This window comes from Eleginops maclovinus, chromosome 13 (genome assembly GCF_036324505.1).
Source record: "Eleginops maclovinus isolate JMC-PN-2008 ecotype Puerto Natales chromosome 13, JC_Emac_rtc_rv5, whole genome shotgun sequence".
Classification (NCBI taxonomy): Eukaryota; Metazoa; Chordata; class Actinopteri; order Perciformes; family Eleginopidae; genus Eleginops; species Eleginops maclovinus.
Window position 1 is genome coordinate 7,726,269 of NC_086361.1, and position 14,154 is coordinate 7,740,422.

Here is a 14,154-nt window from a genome sequence, read left to right on the forward strand (position 1 = left end):
ATTAATTACAAAGAAAATCGGAATTGTAAACATTGGGTGCCCTCCAAAACCCGACCGGTACAGGGCTAGTTTGAATCAGTTGGGCATTGTACCAAAATTCAGTTGTGTCTGACTCTAAACTGATTTGTACTGTGCTGTCTGCCAAAACTTAAAACGTGTTTAGCTCAAGCACCATAAGCTGCTAAAGCTTTAATGCCACCTGCACTTCATTTAAAATTGCTTTCCCAATAATATTCATGTTCGACACGAACAGCAGCCTATTGGGTGTAGATCTGTCCTTTTTATATCCTTCCACCACACACATACGTTTTAGTCTTTATACTTTCAAGTTCCTATTACATGGATTACACAACATTGATTTATTTAGGATATGTACAAATAATAGTGCATTGCCTTTTGTATGTATAGTTCAGAACAGTGTATAAGAAAGAGTCAGAATACATAACTAGTTAGTGGCTTTTATCACAACGTTTAAAGAGTGATGGTTCACAAAAAAAGTTAGGAGACAGGAACCGTTTGCTGGGAACGTGTTGAGAGTGCAGAATAAGAGAGAAATGGAACCTGAGAAAGGATGACATTAATTATTCATGTCATGTTTAATAATAAAATGAAGTCATTCATACTCAATTGATTCAGATCAAAAAAAGTCACAGAGGCAGTTCACCTTCCATTCAGGCACTGAGATACTCTTTGTTCTAACATAAATCACAGAAGAAAAGACTGAAGGTAAAAACCCTGCTGCGACTCACACTTTTAGCTGATTTAACACTATGTTACTTCATCCTCAACATAACTCGTTCCTTTGTTTACATAACCTAAGTGGATGTCTTATCTACTATACATTAAAAGTGAAATATGTGATGAAGACAGTGAATAAAGTTAATCAATGAAACACATCTGAATCTTTTGTAGCATTACAAAATGAGAGCCAATTGTTGTTAATTGATGTACAACTAAGACAGTAAAATGGCAGCTCTGCAGACAAAACAAACATAGTATTGCTTTTTTCACACATCACTGAGGCAATACTTAATGAGGTTCTCATTGGATATCAATATACTGCTCGGTTCATTCACTGTAGCTGGGTTTAAGGTTATTTTGTTAAGTGTTTACAGTTCTAGCATTAGTAACGCATTCCCTTTTTTTGAAAGGATAGATATTAATCACTATGACAAGATTTATATTGATGTAGAATTAATTAACGTATAGGGGCCCTATTATGCTCATTTTCAGGTTCATATGTGTATTTTGTGCCATGTTTTCTTGCTTTAATATTCAAAAAGCTCTTTATTTTTCTCATACTGCCTGTGCTGCAGCACCTTTTCTTACCCTTTGTCTGAAACCAGGCCCATCCTGCTCTGATTGGTTAGCTGCTCACCTCTGTTGTGATTGGTCAACCGCCAAGAGATGTCCCGCCCCTTAGCCTATCACGTACAATGTGTTGGGGCACTAGCCAATAAAGCGTGAGTGTTACATAATGGTGTCACTATGTTGTAGAAGTAAACAAAGGAGTCCAATCAAGGCGTTTCAGGCAGGGGGGGGTAGTGTGTGGGAGAGAAACTCCCTCTGGAGGGAACTTCTGCATTTTAGCCTTGGCAGACCATTTACATGCACAAAACCTATACAACACACTTCAAAAAGCTTTTACCTAAAAACTGTTCTGCTTATAGAGTGCAATAGCTATACAATTTTAAAACAACTAGCATTTTGCAAATGACTTGAATGAACTTAAAGTAAATTGCCTCCAACATAAAGCTCTCGCATAAAAAGCAATCTCTTTGGTAAGACATCTTTGGGAAACCCCCTCACCCCTCTGAGCCTCCATTCTTACAAAAAGAAAGAGTAGATAAAGTGCAACAACACCTCCGGGCCACTAGCTGCTGCTGTCTTTTTGAGGGAGACACCTCTGCCAGGGGCTGTAGGGCAGCGCCAGAAGCAGGAAGAGGATCCCACCCACGATTAGCACAGCCCCCGCACAGCCGACACACGACACTGACCAGGAGAGCTGGTGTTGCAGCGGGACCGTGTGGTCGCTGGCCAGGAAGGCAAGGACAGACTGGTGGAAAACAATCAGAGAGAGAAGCACCAGGACACCTGCAGAAAACAAACAATTAGAAACCTCTAGCATCCAAAACAAGAAAGATCTCATGTACTAAAATCCCCAAGGTTGACCTGTTTTCATGCCTTCACTGACCTGACAAAATAAAGCAGACAGATGCCGGTTTGAGAAAGAAAATGATTTCTTTACTGAGAGCCATGGTGATGCATATGGCCCCCATCACCATCAGAAACAGGCTGAACAGGGCCAACATGGCTGCCGCTACATTCAGATCTGCACGGGGAAGAAGGGCAGAGTGGTTACCTTAAATTTCCTCGTACAACATTGAAACTACGCAATTTGCTGCAACACAATTCAACATCAATCTTGTGCATTGCATAGTCCAATCAAATATGCTCATTTTAGGTATTTTCTAAACTTAAAAACTCAATATTTTTAGTTTGCTGCAGAAAACAGACGTAATGTTTACTGTACATAAGGATTTATTTAAACATCTACGCATAGAAGAGCATTATGGGAAACCATTGGCCATGGACACTCGCAGATCCACAAAGCTTACAAAATGTTTACAATAAAAATAAAAATGTGTTGGTTCAATTGAGAGACAGCCTCCCTAACCCTGACTGACAATGGGTGGTCCGTTTTTGGTTGATGACAAGGTCTCCCATTTTTTGAGCCCATTTATTGTATATAGTCACACATATAAGTATTTTGTCATGGGGTAAAAATGTGTGTCATTTCAACCCTAAAAGAAGAGTTAAATAAAGTAAGACCATTGAGAATCACAAAGATACATGTTAATATGGTCCTCTCTTGCTGTAGGCCTATATCTTAAATCATCATAGCATGACAGCGATGTGGCATCAGCAAACAATTACATTTTAATGTAGTCTGTCTTCCTTCATTCAGCGTAGGGCACTGAGTGATCTTAATACATTATGGAGCTGCCAGAGAAATGAGAGTTTAGACGGCAGCTCTGAGACACTTGAACGCAGCGTGGGCGGAATAGATTTCAAACACTCACAGAGCAGACAATGGCCAACCTGAAAGACTGCAGCGAGGAGGTGAAGGGACACAGAGAGAAAAGGACAGGGATGAACCGTGGGAGCGACGACAGTAAAGGGAATGAAGAGCAAAGAAAGAGCATCAGACGAGGCAAACAGGGCACAGGGAGGCAGTGAAAAGGAGAGGTGGAGAAGAGGAAAAGGGAGAAAGAAAGAAGGAGGTGGGCGGAAAGGTGGGACAGCGGTTCAAAGAGGCCATAAGAGCTGCATGACTCACTTTTCCTTGTTGTCTTTTGAAACAACACTGCATTTTCCCCCGTGGTGAAGAACTTGAAGTAGGTGCAGTTGGATGCTAGAGGGAAGAAGACGCAGGAAAGAAACAGGTACCATAAATAAAAAATCATTGTCAGATAATCTGTAGTTGCAGATAATCTTGATGAAAAGCATATTAGCATTCAAGTCACCAATACTCTCAGCTCTGTGCACTGTTTCAGCAATTCTCCATCAAACATAATCAGCCGTGAATCACAATGACAAGCTCAAGGTGACAATCCAATGCTTCCTACACTAATCACATTCTGCCGTCCTGTTGATGTGTTACAGTAATTAGACTTGGGCTGTCAAATGGAATGTGACACCTCTATCTGTTCCCCTCACACGTTTTCACAAGAGCAAGAAAACACACACGCACACACACACACACACACACACACACACACACACACACACACACACACACACACACACACACACACACACTCATCACTCCTAATTAGTGTGATCAAAGCCACATCCTCAGAGTATTCAAAGGTTGTTAGCTTGCCCTTAACAGCTATCAGTGTTACAGCATTGAGAGGAACTTCACAGAAATCCTTTCAACAGATATTCAAATCAAATAAGGGGTGTCTGCTATCGGTCAGTCAGACTTTTTCTCTGTGTACAGCTCTTTCTCTTAATGGCTCATGTTGTTCTATCGTGCGCCTCTGTGAGTCATTAACAACCACTCAGAGTGACAAAGTGTTACATTTCAACTGAGTAGTCTGGGGGTACCTCACTTTACTGAATAATGTAGCTTAAACTGATTTACTATTAACACACAGGTGTTACACCCAAAAAAAAGTTACCACCTCGCTGTAAATGAATGTTTAGTGACCAAATACAATAATATAAAGATGTTGTCAAACTATACTTCTTTAATAAGGTTAAAAGAACATCAGCAGGCCCTTCTAACAAATATCTATAAGGCTGATTAGCACTGGTGTAGGGACCAGATTTGGGGTTTACGTGTTTCTGTTTATTGTTGTGTATTTTTTGCATATTACTGGTGGTGAGCGTGCACTGGAGTTTGTGGCAGAGTAAGTGGTTGTTTAACCTGGCTGCACCCACCTGCTCGGTGTGGTTTTGTATGGAAAGAGAGGGGGTTGAGTTGGGAGGCGAAACTTTCTATTGATCGCAATTCATACAGAAAACCTGCAACATTTTTCCACTGCAATATTCTAAACCATCTTTGATTGAAGTGCTTTGATTTATTGTATTTTCGCTCATTTTTTTCTACAATAAATACTCAAACAAAACAGAAGGAGTGGAGCAATTGTTTGAGCGTGTCAACGTGTTTATTTTCATAGCCCCTCACGTCCGCTTTTAACTGGAGTGCATATATCTGCAACAACATATAACGCCAATTTAATGGACAGATCACATCCAACTTGACTCTTACTGTATGTCCAATTCCCAACATTTTACACATTGAATGCCATTGACCACATAGACAGTAACAACTGTGAGTCTTTATAAGTTGTTGTAGATGAAACTGATTTCTAATCAAATATGTGTCCTGTCTGAAACCCATGATAAACACATACAGATCTCCTGATGGACATTTCTCAGTCTGACTCAGTCTGTTTTATGAGTCATTCTTTAAAAGGGAAGCTCGAACAGGTGAGTCATGGTAAAATGGAAATGCTTTAATAATCTCTTTTCACACTGGACTAAGCAACCAAATATGCCATGAGGGGATGACATCATGTTAGTGTTCTTTTTTTTTTTGCTTCTTCAAACTTAGTTGATCTTTTTCTATAGCATATATTTGTATATAATTGTGAAATACCATTTTCTACTATTGCAATATTTTAGTTTTGGTTTACTATTTTATTTGGTTTATGATTCGTAAACTGTCTTGGCCAGTTATTTTATCCCATGGCAGTTTCCAACCTCTATGAGACTTAACGTAAAATAAACATGACTAAGACGCGGAACTGTGAATATACATAAAAAAACACTTGTCAAGACAAATCACCAAAATTATGGCTTTCGATGCCCTACATCTGGGTACTTCCAAAATCCAAAAGCTGTATCCTTTATCTTGACCCATCAAACTTGTGGACTTGCTCTTTCACTCGTGTATCAATGACTCAGTCAGTTAGTCAGTCACAGCTGTCACTCATCCAGCTATCATCCAGTGAGGCAAGGTTGTTTTCCAGACAGAGAATCAGGTAGGCCACTCATGCTAACTCTCTACTTCAAACAGAGCAATCTAACAAGCCTGATAGTTTGACAAACGTCCATTCAGCCAGCTGGTCTGTCAATCATCAGATAAGAAAACCTCTCCTCACACAGACCAGTCAGCCATCATCAATCTTAGAGAGTCATCCACCCAAATGGCCACTGTTTCTGTGAGTCACCTCCGGGTAGTTCAGCAGGTCCGCAGCTCTCTCTATCTGGGTCGATTTCGGACACCCACAAAGACTTTGTGCAGCCCTTCCACAGGCCATAGTGAGCTGTCAGACATGTCTGCAAAAAAAAATCGAGGAGTTTTTTTCAGTGGAAATATTATTATTCCATCCATCATAGTGCTTCTAGACACCAAACAGTGATACATGTCTAAGAGGAAACATTGTTTTTTCCCCGTGTCTTATTACTACATAGACCTGTCAGGACTGGTTAATGAGGACAGTGAGTTGTCAAGTAAAAAAACATTTGAATGGAATTTTGAGGAAAATTGGCAAATGTATGAATATTAGGAGTGGGTTCATCAAGATAAGCAGTTGATGGTGCAAATCTGTTGTTGGAAACCATAGCAGAAGAAGAGTGTGCAAAAAGACCTGTTTAAAACAACAGTCAAACCTCAAACTCTTAAAGATTATGCATATAAATTAGCAAAACGTGTAGCCAAAGAGAAAGCAGTGTCAATACAGTATGTCTCTATTGTATTGAGTATATAGCTAAGCAAAGGCTTCCGTGGCTGCTGAAGTCACATCCTTCAAGTTAGTAATCTTAAATAATTAAATCTGTTTCCTTTGCATGTTTTTGCATTTTGCCTTAACACACAAACCAAGCATAAAAGTGTTGAACATTTTAGAAAATGCACATGGAAAGAGATGCACTGTAACAAAGTTAGTGAAACAGCGACATTCTGGATTAAGGACATGAACAAAAGCTCTGATATTAAATCCAATAATTCACCTGGTTGTTATAGAAACTTTTTGACGGTGACAGCTCCACCCAGAACTCTGTCCCCACCCCAAGGACAGTCAGCACAACGCCCACAATGGCCACGAAGAAAGCCAACTTGATCTGGTGACAGAACGCAAAACAAAGCAGTGTGCTATGTTTAATTCATATGCAGGAGTCATTTAAAATAACACACTTGCAAGTGTACATTCACATAGTAGTACCCTTTTTTTAAATACTAATATTTTTTCTGGCACTTCCAACAACCATGTATTTGGCGTCATTTAATGTTAAGTTCAGCACATACAGGATGGATTCATGTGAAGAGAGGAAGCAGCAACACTAAAGGGAAGAAACAGCCTGTTCTTTTTAATGTCCTCACCAGATGAAATATCAACCCCCAACAAGCAGGTGTGTGGGTGGTACTTGAGAATGAAGATGTTTTTGTCTGGTCTTTTAAAATATAGTTTAGAATATTATGGAAGTGAAATTAAGGTCCTCTAAATAATAAGGTGATTCCATTGAAGTGGGTTACATTTCATCTGATTAAGTCACCTTTGAGCAATTATATCCCACTTGCAGATAACTGTCATGGTTCTTATAGTTACATAACGTTTATCTCCACTTTGTCAAAGAACTGCATTTAATTTTGCAAACTGTTTTTTAAATATTAGGAGCTCTTCTTGACTGTTTCCCTTCCTGTAGACGGGCCAGATTTCTGTGGAAAAGCTATTGTATGACTGATTGGTTCCAGGAGCCCCAGAGTACTTTTTCACATAGAAGAGAACACATTCACACAATATGAACCCAGTCACCTTCCCCTCCTGGGCTTCACTCATGGCGTGTCCTGTTGACGTTGTCCTGCGGCGCTTGTTCCCGCCAAATGTACTGCGTCCAGTCATCAGGCCAGTTAGAGCGGCGGGCCCCTGGGGTGCTCCTGCCGGTGCAATCACCGCTCCTCCTGGCGCCGCCGGACCCACTGTACGGCCCTCCTCATCGGTCACAAAAAAGGTAGACCACATGTTGTCGCAGCAATGCCTTGCTTTTCCCTTGCTGATATGATTACAATTCGAGCAAAAGAAAAATTGAAGATGGAGACAAAACCAGAAGCCGACTGTTGTGTATTCTCAGTTTGTGCTCATAAAGAAAACAGGAAAAACCCCTGAGACAATATTAAAGTAAAGTAAAGTCATTGACTGGTGTTGCTGAAAAAATAAGAGCAAGAACAGGAGGTAGAAAGAAAGAAAGAAGACTCTGTGTTGAGAAATAACAGAGTGAAAAAAAAGTGTTATACAAAAGTTAAAGAACGAGTTTAAACCCAAAGTCTTTGCTCACAATAACTGAACAAACAATTTCTCTGAAGACTTTAACAAGAACAAGCAGGAATCAGCCTTCTCTTTGAAAACAGCCCCAGAAAAAATGGTGGCTTCGACAACAGATGCAAAACTGATGAATGTATCATTGTGAAAAAAAGAAAAAGACTGGAAAATGTGTGTAGAAGAATGATGCCCTGAGAGTCTGTAGAGGTAGAAGTCAGGAGTGGATGAAGTGATGCTTCCTAGTGATGAAAATTAAAGGACGAAACAAAAATAGAAGAAAAGTAAATAAAGGGAAATACTGATGAATCCAACGTTACATCTTTAAGTGACAATAGAATCGGAGGATGAAACCCTCTTTATTTGTCACATACATGCACACAGCAGAGCACACACAGTGAAATTTGTCCTCTGCATTTAACCCATCCTAGTACTATGAGCAGTGGGCAGCTATTGTGCAGTGCCCGGGGAGCAATGGGGCGGGGGGATTGGAGGTGTCCGGGGCCTTGCTCAAGGGCACCACAGCAGGGCATCAGAGTCTATTATAAAGATTTGTTCCCCCAATTTACACCTGGCATTATTCAATCTGCATCATTACGGTATAGTCTGGATACGGATAAGCCAAGTTCAGTCAGACAACTAATATGTTTATTAGAAACAGTATATAGTTTGAGTTTGGCATCTAGGCTCGGGCCTCATCACTCCACATATTAACATAGAACATTGAGTGATGATTAGATAACTAACCCCAGAGCCTACAGGTGGAGGCTGGGGAAGAAGCTGGGGTGGTGGTGGGGCAGGCAAGCATCGCCAACGTGAATGCAGCAGCAGCAGTGACGTGAACACATTAGCAGCGTGGAAACAGCAGTAGTAGCAGCAGCTGCATTAGCGAGGCAGAGGTAGGCGGATGCAACAGCTTAAATAGAGCGACAGGTTAGGAGACTATGTTTGGTTGGTTGCAAGAGTGACGAGGGGCGTTATGTGCGAATGTATCATTGGTGCTCGAGTTGACTGCCTGAACTAGCTCGCAGGCTTCGCCCCATTTAATGCAGCTGTGTTGGCCAAACAGGACGTAGTTTGCCCAGGACAGCTGGTGGTTTGACTTAAATGTTGAGTTTAGATCTTATCCAGTTGTGAATCTGTACAGTTTGCCAACACAGTAAAGGCTTAGTGGAGAGGAAAGAGCAACTGACTCTTTCTGTTATCTCAGGTTACATCACCTCGCTTCCCTTGACCTGGCAAGGTTGACCTCTTTTACCAGTTGTAAAAAGTAACCCTAACTCTGAAAATGTAATGATCCAATAAAATGAGACTACTTTCTCAATTACATTTCGAGGGAATTTCTCCAGGATTATGGTCAACTATAAACACTAGGTCACTGTTGAATTGCAACTAGGCTATATTTAGTAAAATGGTGTGTTTCAAAATAAATGTTGGTCATTTGAATAAGTTACTGTACATATGTAACTTATCTATGTAACAGCAAACATTTGTAAAATACTCCAGCAATAGGAATTAAGAATGTAACATGTTATACCAAAAATGCAGCCATATATTAGCATTAGCGTTATTACAAGGGGCAAATGGGGACTTCTAAGAATCCTTGCAGCAAAGTAACATAAGATTAAAAGCATTGGTTGCCGAGTTAACACAAACAACTCACATCTAAATCTGTAACAAAATAAGTCTTTCTATAGTAATGTATGTAGACCAATGACATTACAAATGACGTTATGATTTATCCGGAATTCAGAAGCTTCACGAGTGTGGGATTGTGATAGAAAAAAAGCACAGGACTGGAGAGAGCTTCCTCTAATCAAAAACAATTATCTTAGCTGTCTGTTCTACTTTCCAATTAAGACAGAAGAAACAATTTAAAAACACTTAGCATAGTGATATCACCATCAATTATCTATTTTGAGATGTTATGTGACAGCAAACATAGAAGAAAGACAGTCGTTGGATTCACAACCTGCTGTCTATTCTGAGAGGCTTTGTGGAACCTCAGCGGCACAAAAACACTCATCATGTTCAAGCCATAACCAATTATCTATTCCGAGAAGCTCTGTGATGGAGAAGTCACGCAAGATACAATGCAGATGAATCAAATCTTAAACCCTTTATGTCTGTAGGGTGAATAAAGCAGCTGTCCTGCTGCGTTCCACCAGGAAGTGGTGACAACAGACAAGACATGCCCCCCCCGCCTCTTGTTAGCAAAAAAATGATACACATCCCCTGGGGAGAACACATAACTTTACTTTCCCATCAGCGACTGTCTCGTTAGCAAGCTACAGTGGAAGTTTAGCTTTGTTTTTTACAAAGTTCTTCATGGAAAACAGATAAAACAAAATGCTTACATCAAATACAGTTTAACACAGTTTCACCATATCTTGTTATAGACATCTTAGGTGAAACACTTGACGATACTATTCGCATTCAAGCATTCAGTTACCAAACATCTCAATAAGCACACTGGTTTTCCATGATACTGCATACACAAACTGTAAAATAAAAAATGTAGGTTTTAATTCTTTTAAAGTCTTAGTGTGTGCAAGAGGCCTGAATTTGTATGCATTTATCAAAACAACTGTTAAAGAAAATACTTGTTATTTTCTTTGTTATCTAATGCTCTTAAAGCACTTTAAATTGCCTCGTGTTGAAAGGTGCTTTATAAATAAACTTGCCTTGCCTTTGTTTCAGGGTTTTTTTTTCTATTTTATGGCAGGGTTAGAGAGGTCTGCTGTTTGATGTTTGAAATTTTACATTTATTTTTCATATTATTTAACAAGAAGATAAGTCATTCTGTGGTTTTGTAAATGATAAAATGAATGACAATAAATAACAAAACAAATCTGGAAATGAATGGGATATTAAAGTAAATTAAAGTCATTAGATAAAATTATAAATATCAAATGACCACCCAAAGTAATGAATTAATAACAAAATATTTGATGTTAACTGACAGAAGATGAACCTTAGCAATATAATTTATAGCATATAGTTGAAGTGGCGTAAAGAAACTAAGCAGGATTACTCAACTACTGTACTACCTTTTGAATGCAGGACTTTTCATTTTAACAGAGTAGTCCTACACTCTGGTACGTCTACTTTTAGTTAAGTACAAAATCTGATCACTCCTCCCACCTCTGACTATTTGTTAATAGTAGTATATTTTACATAGGTCCAGGCAATCGCAGTAATCCAAAGAGATATGGAGAAGCAGGCAGACATCTTGCATCTTGCTCAAAGGCAGTTTGGCAGACACATGCAGCAGATGCCAGCATCTTACTTGCAACCGTTATGTTACAGGAGAGATAACAATTAACCACTACCATACTGATGTTACCAATAATACTACTAACACATTTTACTATTGGTTTATAAGTTCCTGGTATGACAACGGTAATGTCACACAAACACTTTATCTATTGCTAGAAGAAGAGGACATTCAAAATGCCAAAATGGCCCACTTTGTCACTATGGACATACATTTGTAAACATCAAACAATAAAAGACATTGCTGAATTAGTTGGTTAGTTAAAGTATAATGTTAGTGCTGAACAATATTGAAACATTAAATCAAGCATACTCTGCTCTCCCCTAGCCATGAAATCTGAACATGGCTTGCTTTATAACTCGTGTAAGTGGAAGAACTTACATCGAAACACGAGAAAGTTCCAAAAATAAATTTGTTTTAAAATTGGACAAAATTATTTCTTACTCTCATCAATAATCAGTCAACATGGCATCGGCCCTGAGGAGAAAGTTCTTGCATGGCAAACTGGACTCCATAAACACTCTGTGAAGGCACTGTTTTAAAAGTTCTCCAGCTCCCCCCACCAGCCCAGCCCCCCAAAGCAGTAGCCATTAAATATCATGCTGAAATATTAGCTTTATTTTTTCTCTCCGTAGCAGGTGCTGCACGTGTGCTTCACAACGTTCGCCGCCACTTCACAAATATCACAACAATGATTTTAACAAGTTGCTGACCTGGTTTTAGTGTGTGTGCTTCTGCTCGGAGTGACGGAGCACGAGGCGAGAAGAGGAGAGGGAGTGAGAGGGGAGAGAGGGAGAGAAAGAGAGGAGGGCGGGTTAGGAAGGCAGGGGAAAAGAGGGCGTAGGTCGTAGTTGGTGTTACGTCCCGAGGGAGGATTGGGGGTCTGAAAGTGTACAGGTGGGAGGGGTTGAAAAAGAGCATCAGCTAAATGGCCACGTGTGTGTGTGTGTGTGTGTGTGTGTATAGGGTGAGTGTACCTCTACACACACACACACACACACACAAACACACACACACACACACACACACACACACACACACACACACACACACACACACACAATATAGGTTTACATATTTGTGTCTGTGTCTATGTGTGTGTGCATGTATCTGTGCATTCCCATGTGTTACCTTGCAGTTTGTGTGTGTGTGCGTGTGTGCGTGTGTGTGTGTGTGTGTGTGTGTGTGTGTGTGTGTGTGTGTGTGTGTGTGTGTGTGTGTATTTGTGTGTATAGGGTGAGTGTACCTGTACACACACACACACACACACACAATATAGGTTTACATATTTGTGTCTGTGTCTGTGTGTGCATGTATCTGTGCATTCCCGTGTGTTACCTTGCAGTCTGTGTGTGTGTGTGTGTGTGTGTGTGTGTGTGTGTGTGTGTGTGTGTGTGTGTGTGTGTGTGTGTGTGTGTGTGTGTGTGTGTGTGTGTGTGTGTGTGTCTGTGTCTGTGTGTCTGTGTGTGTGTGTGTGGGGGGGTGTATGTGCGTGTGTGAAGTATGCAGTATGTAGCTTCTGTAAATGAATCTGTTTGTTTATGCAAACGTGTACGGGTCCCTTGGCTTTAAAATGAACTTGTGTGGAAATGTGCCACACCACACACACAAACACACACACACACACACATCCCAACTCCTTATCTGTGTGTGTGTGTGTACATGTTACGCCTCTCTTACATCTATTTTTGCCCCCCACCTGTTAATGACATTAAAGCCGACCCAGGGGAAAGGGCTACGGCGGGGGCCTTGTGTCAGCTCCACTCTGGCTGTGAGACTCATGTCTGCAGCCGTCTCTACCATCCCGCTGATTGAAGAGGGAATTGTAGATTCATCACCTCGAAAACAACTTAGGCCTACAGTGCTGGTTGGCTCACACAATCCTAACCTGAAACCCGAGAAACCCCACTGTCTGCTGACATAGGCAATGCAGAAATGCATCTGCAGTTTGTTCCTACTATACAACGACTCTAAAAAACTAAACTTTAAATTGTTAACTATCTTGTAGCCTACAGTGGCCGACAAACACGCTGCAATGGCATAAAACACTTCCATTAGGGTGATGCAGATAAAAACATTCAGTGTCAATGGAAACTTGTCCCTAAAACGTAATTTATATCTGCTTATTTTTAACAATGTGATAGTAGGATTTCTTCAGATGTTATTGCAGACCTGCTATAAGCTAGCTAGATATCGTAGCTAACCTAGTCATTTAGAAAATACTGACAAAACACTCACAATTAGCCCCCAGCTGTGTGCATCACTTTTTCCTGTCCCTGTTTCCATTGTGTTTTGAGATTCTTGCAGCATTTTGTATTTGCAGCATTTGATTTATGTAGCGCTTCGTCAAGTTGGCGAACGGGTCTTGGTTTTGTGTTTCATGTTTCCTGTTTCCTGTTTTATTTTGAGATGCCTTTTCTCCTTGTGTCTTGTCCGGTTTCACTTCCTGTTTTCCCGCCTGTGCCTGATTGTCTGATCGTGTTCACCTGCTGCCCCAGTGTGTCACCTCCCCTCTTGAACTGTGTATTGTCTCTATGATTAGTCTTGGGTGTGATTAGGCCTTTCTTTCTTTCTTTGTGTTCTTTGTCAGTTCATCATCTTGGTTCCCGTCTATGGTTCTGTCTGTTTTCCCAGAGATCCTGCCTGTGTTCTTGTTACTGTTCCTCTTGCCCTCCCAGGTCTGTACATGATGTTCAATTCATTTTACCTTGCCTGGTTATCCTATTTTTGTGTTAAAGGTCTCCTATTACGCTATATTTCAACAATATATTGTAGGGCAATATCTATACAAAACTTGTCTGTGAAGTGCTTTGCTCAAAATACCAAACAGATCACCCATTGTAGCATGCCTCATCCCCCTCTATTTCAGCCCTGTTCCTGAAGTGCTGATTCTGTGACTGTCGCTTTAAATTTGAGCTGAGCTGAAGATGAAGATACTCAGCTAAACGCTGCCGTGATTAAACCCCATATTATGTTCCAAACCACATCCAGCATTATTTCTGAAACACTTCTCAGTGTTTACCACTAGAACAGAGACATTATATGTAT

The 14,154-nt window shown here is 40.4% G+C and overlaps 1 protein-coding gene across 1 annotated transcript; it reads right to left on the reverse strand.

Annotated features, from left to right (window-relative positions):
* Window positions 1–458: 458 nt before the first annotated feature.
* LOC134875110 (voltage-dependent calcium channel gamma-6 subunit-like) lies at window positions 459–11,894 on the reverse strand. The gene is made up of 7 exons (XM_063899534.1): window positions 11,820–11,894; window positions 7,329–8,071; window positions 6,526–6,636; window positions 5,745–5,853; window positions 3,341–3,415; window positions 2,195–2,332; window positions 459–2,094 (listed from the first exon to the last, which is right to left on the reverse strand). Exons 2-7 carry the CDS (start codon window positions 7,533–7,535, stop codon window positions 1,874–1,876), a joined length of 861 nt encoding a protein of 286 aa, XP_063755604.1. The 5' UTR covers window positions 7,536–8,071; window positions 11,820–11,894; the 3' UTR covers window positions 459–1,873.
* Between the last annotated feature and the right edge of the window lie 2,260 nt (window positions 11,895–14,154).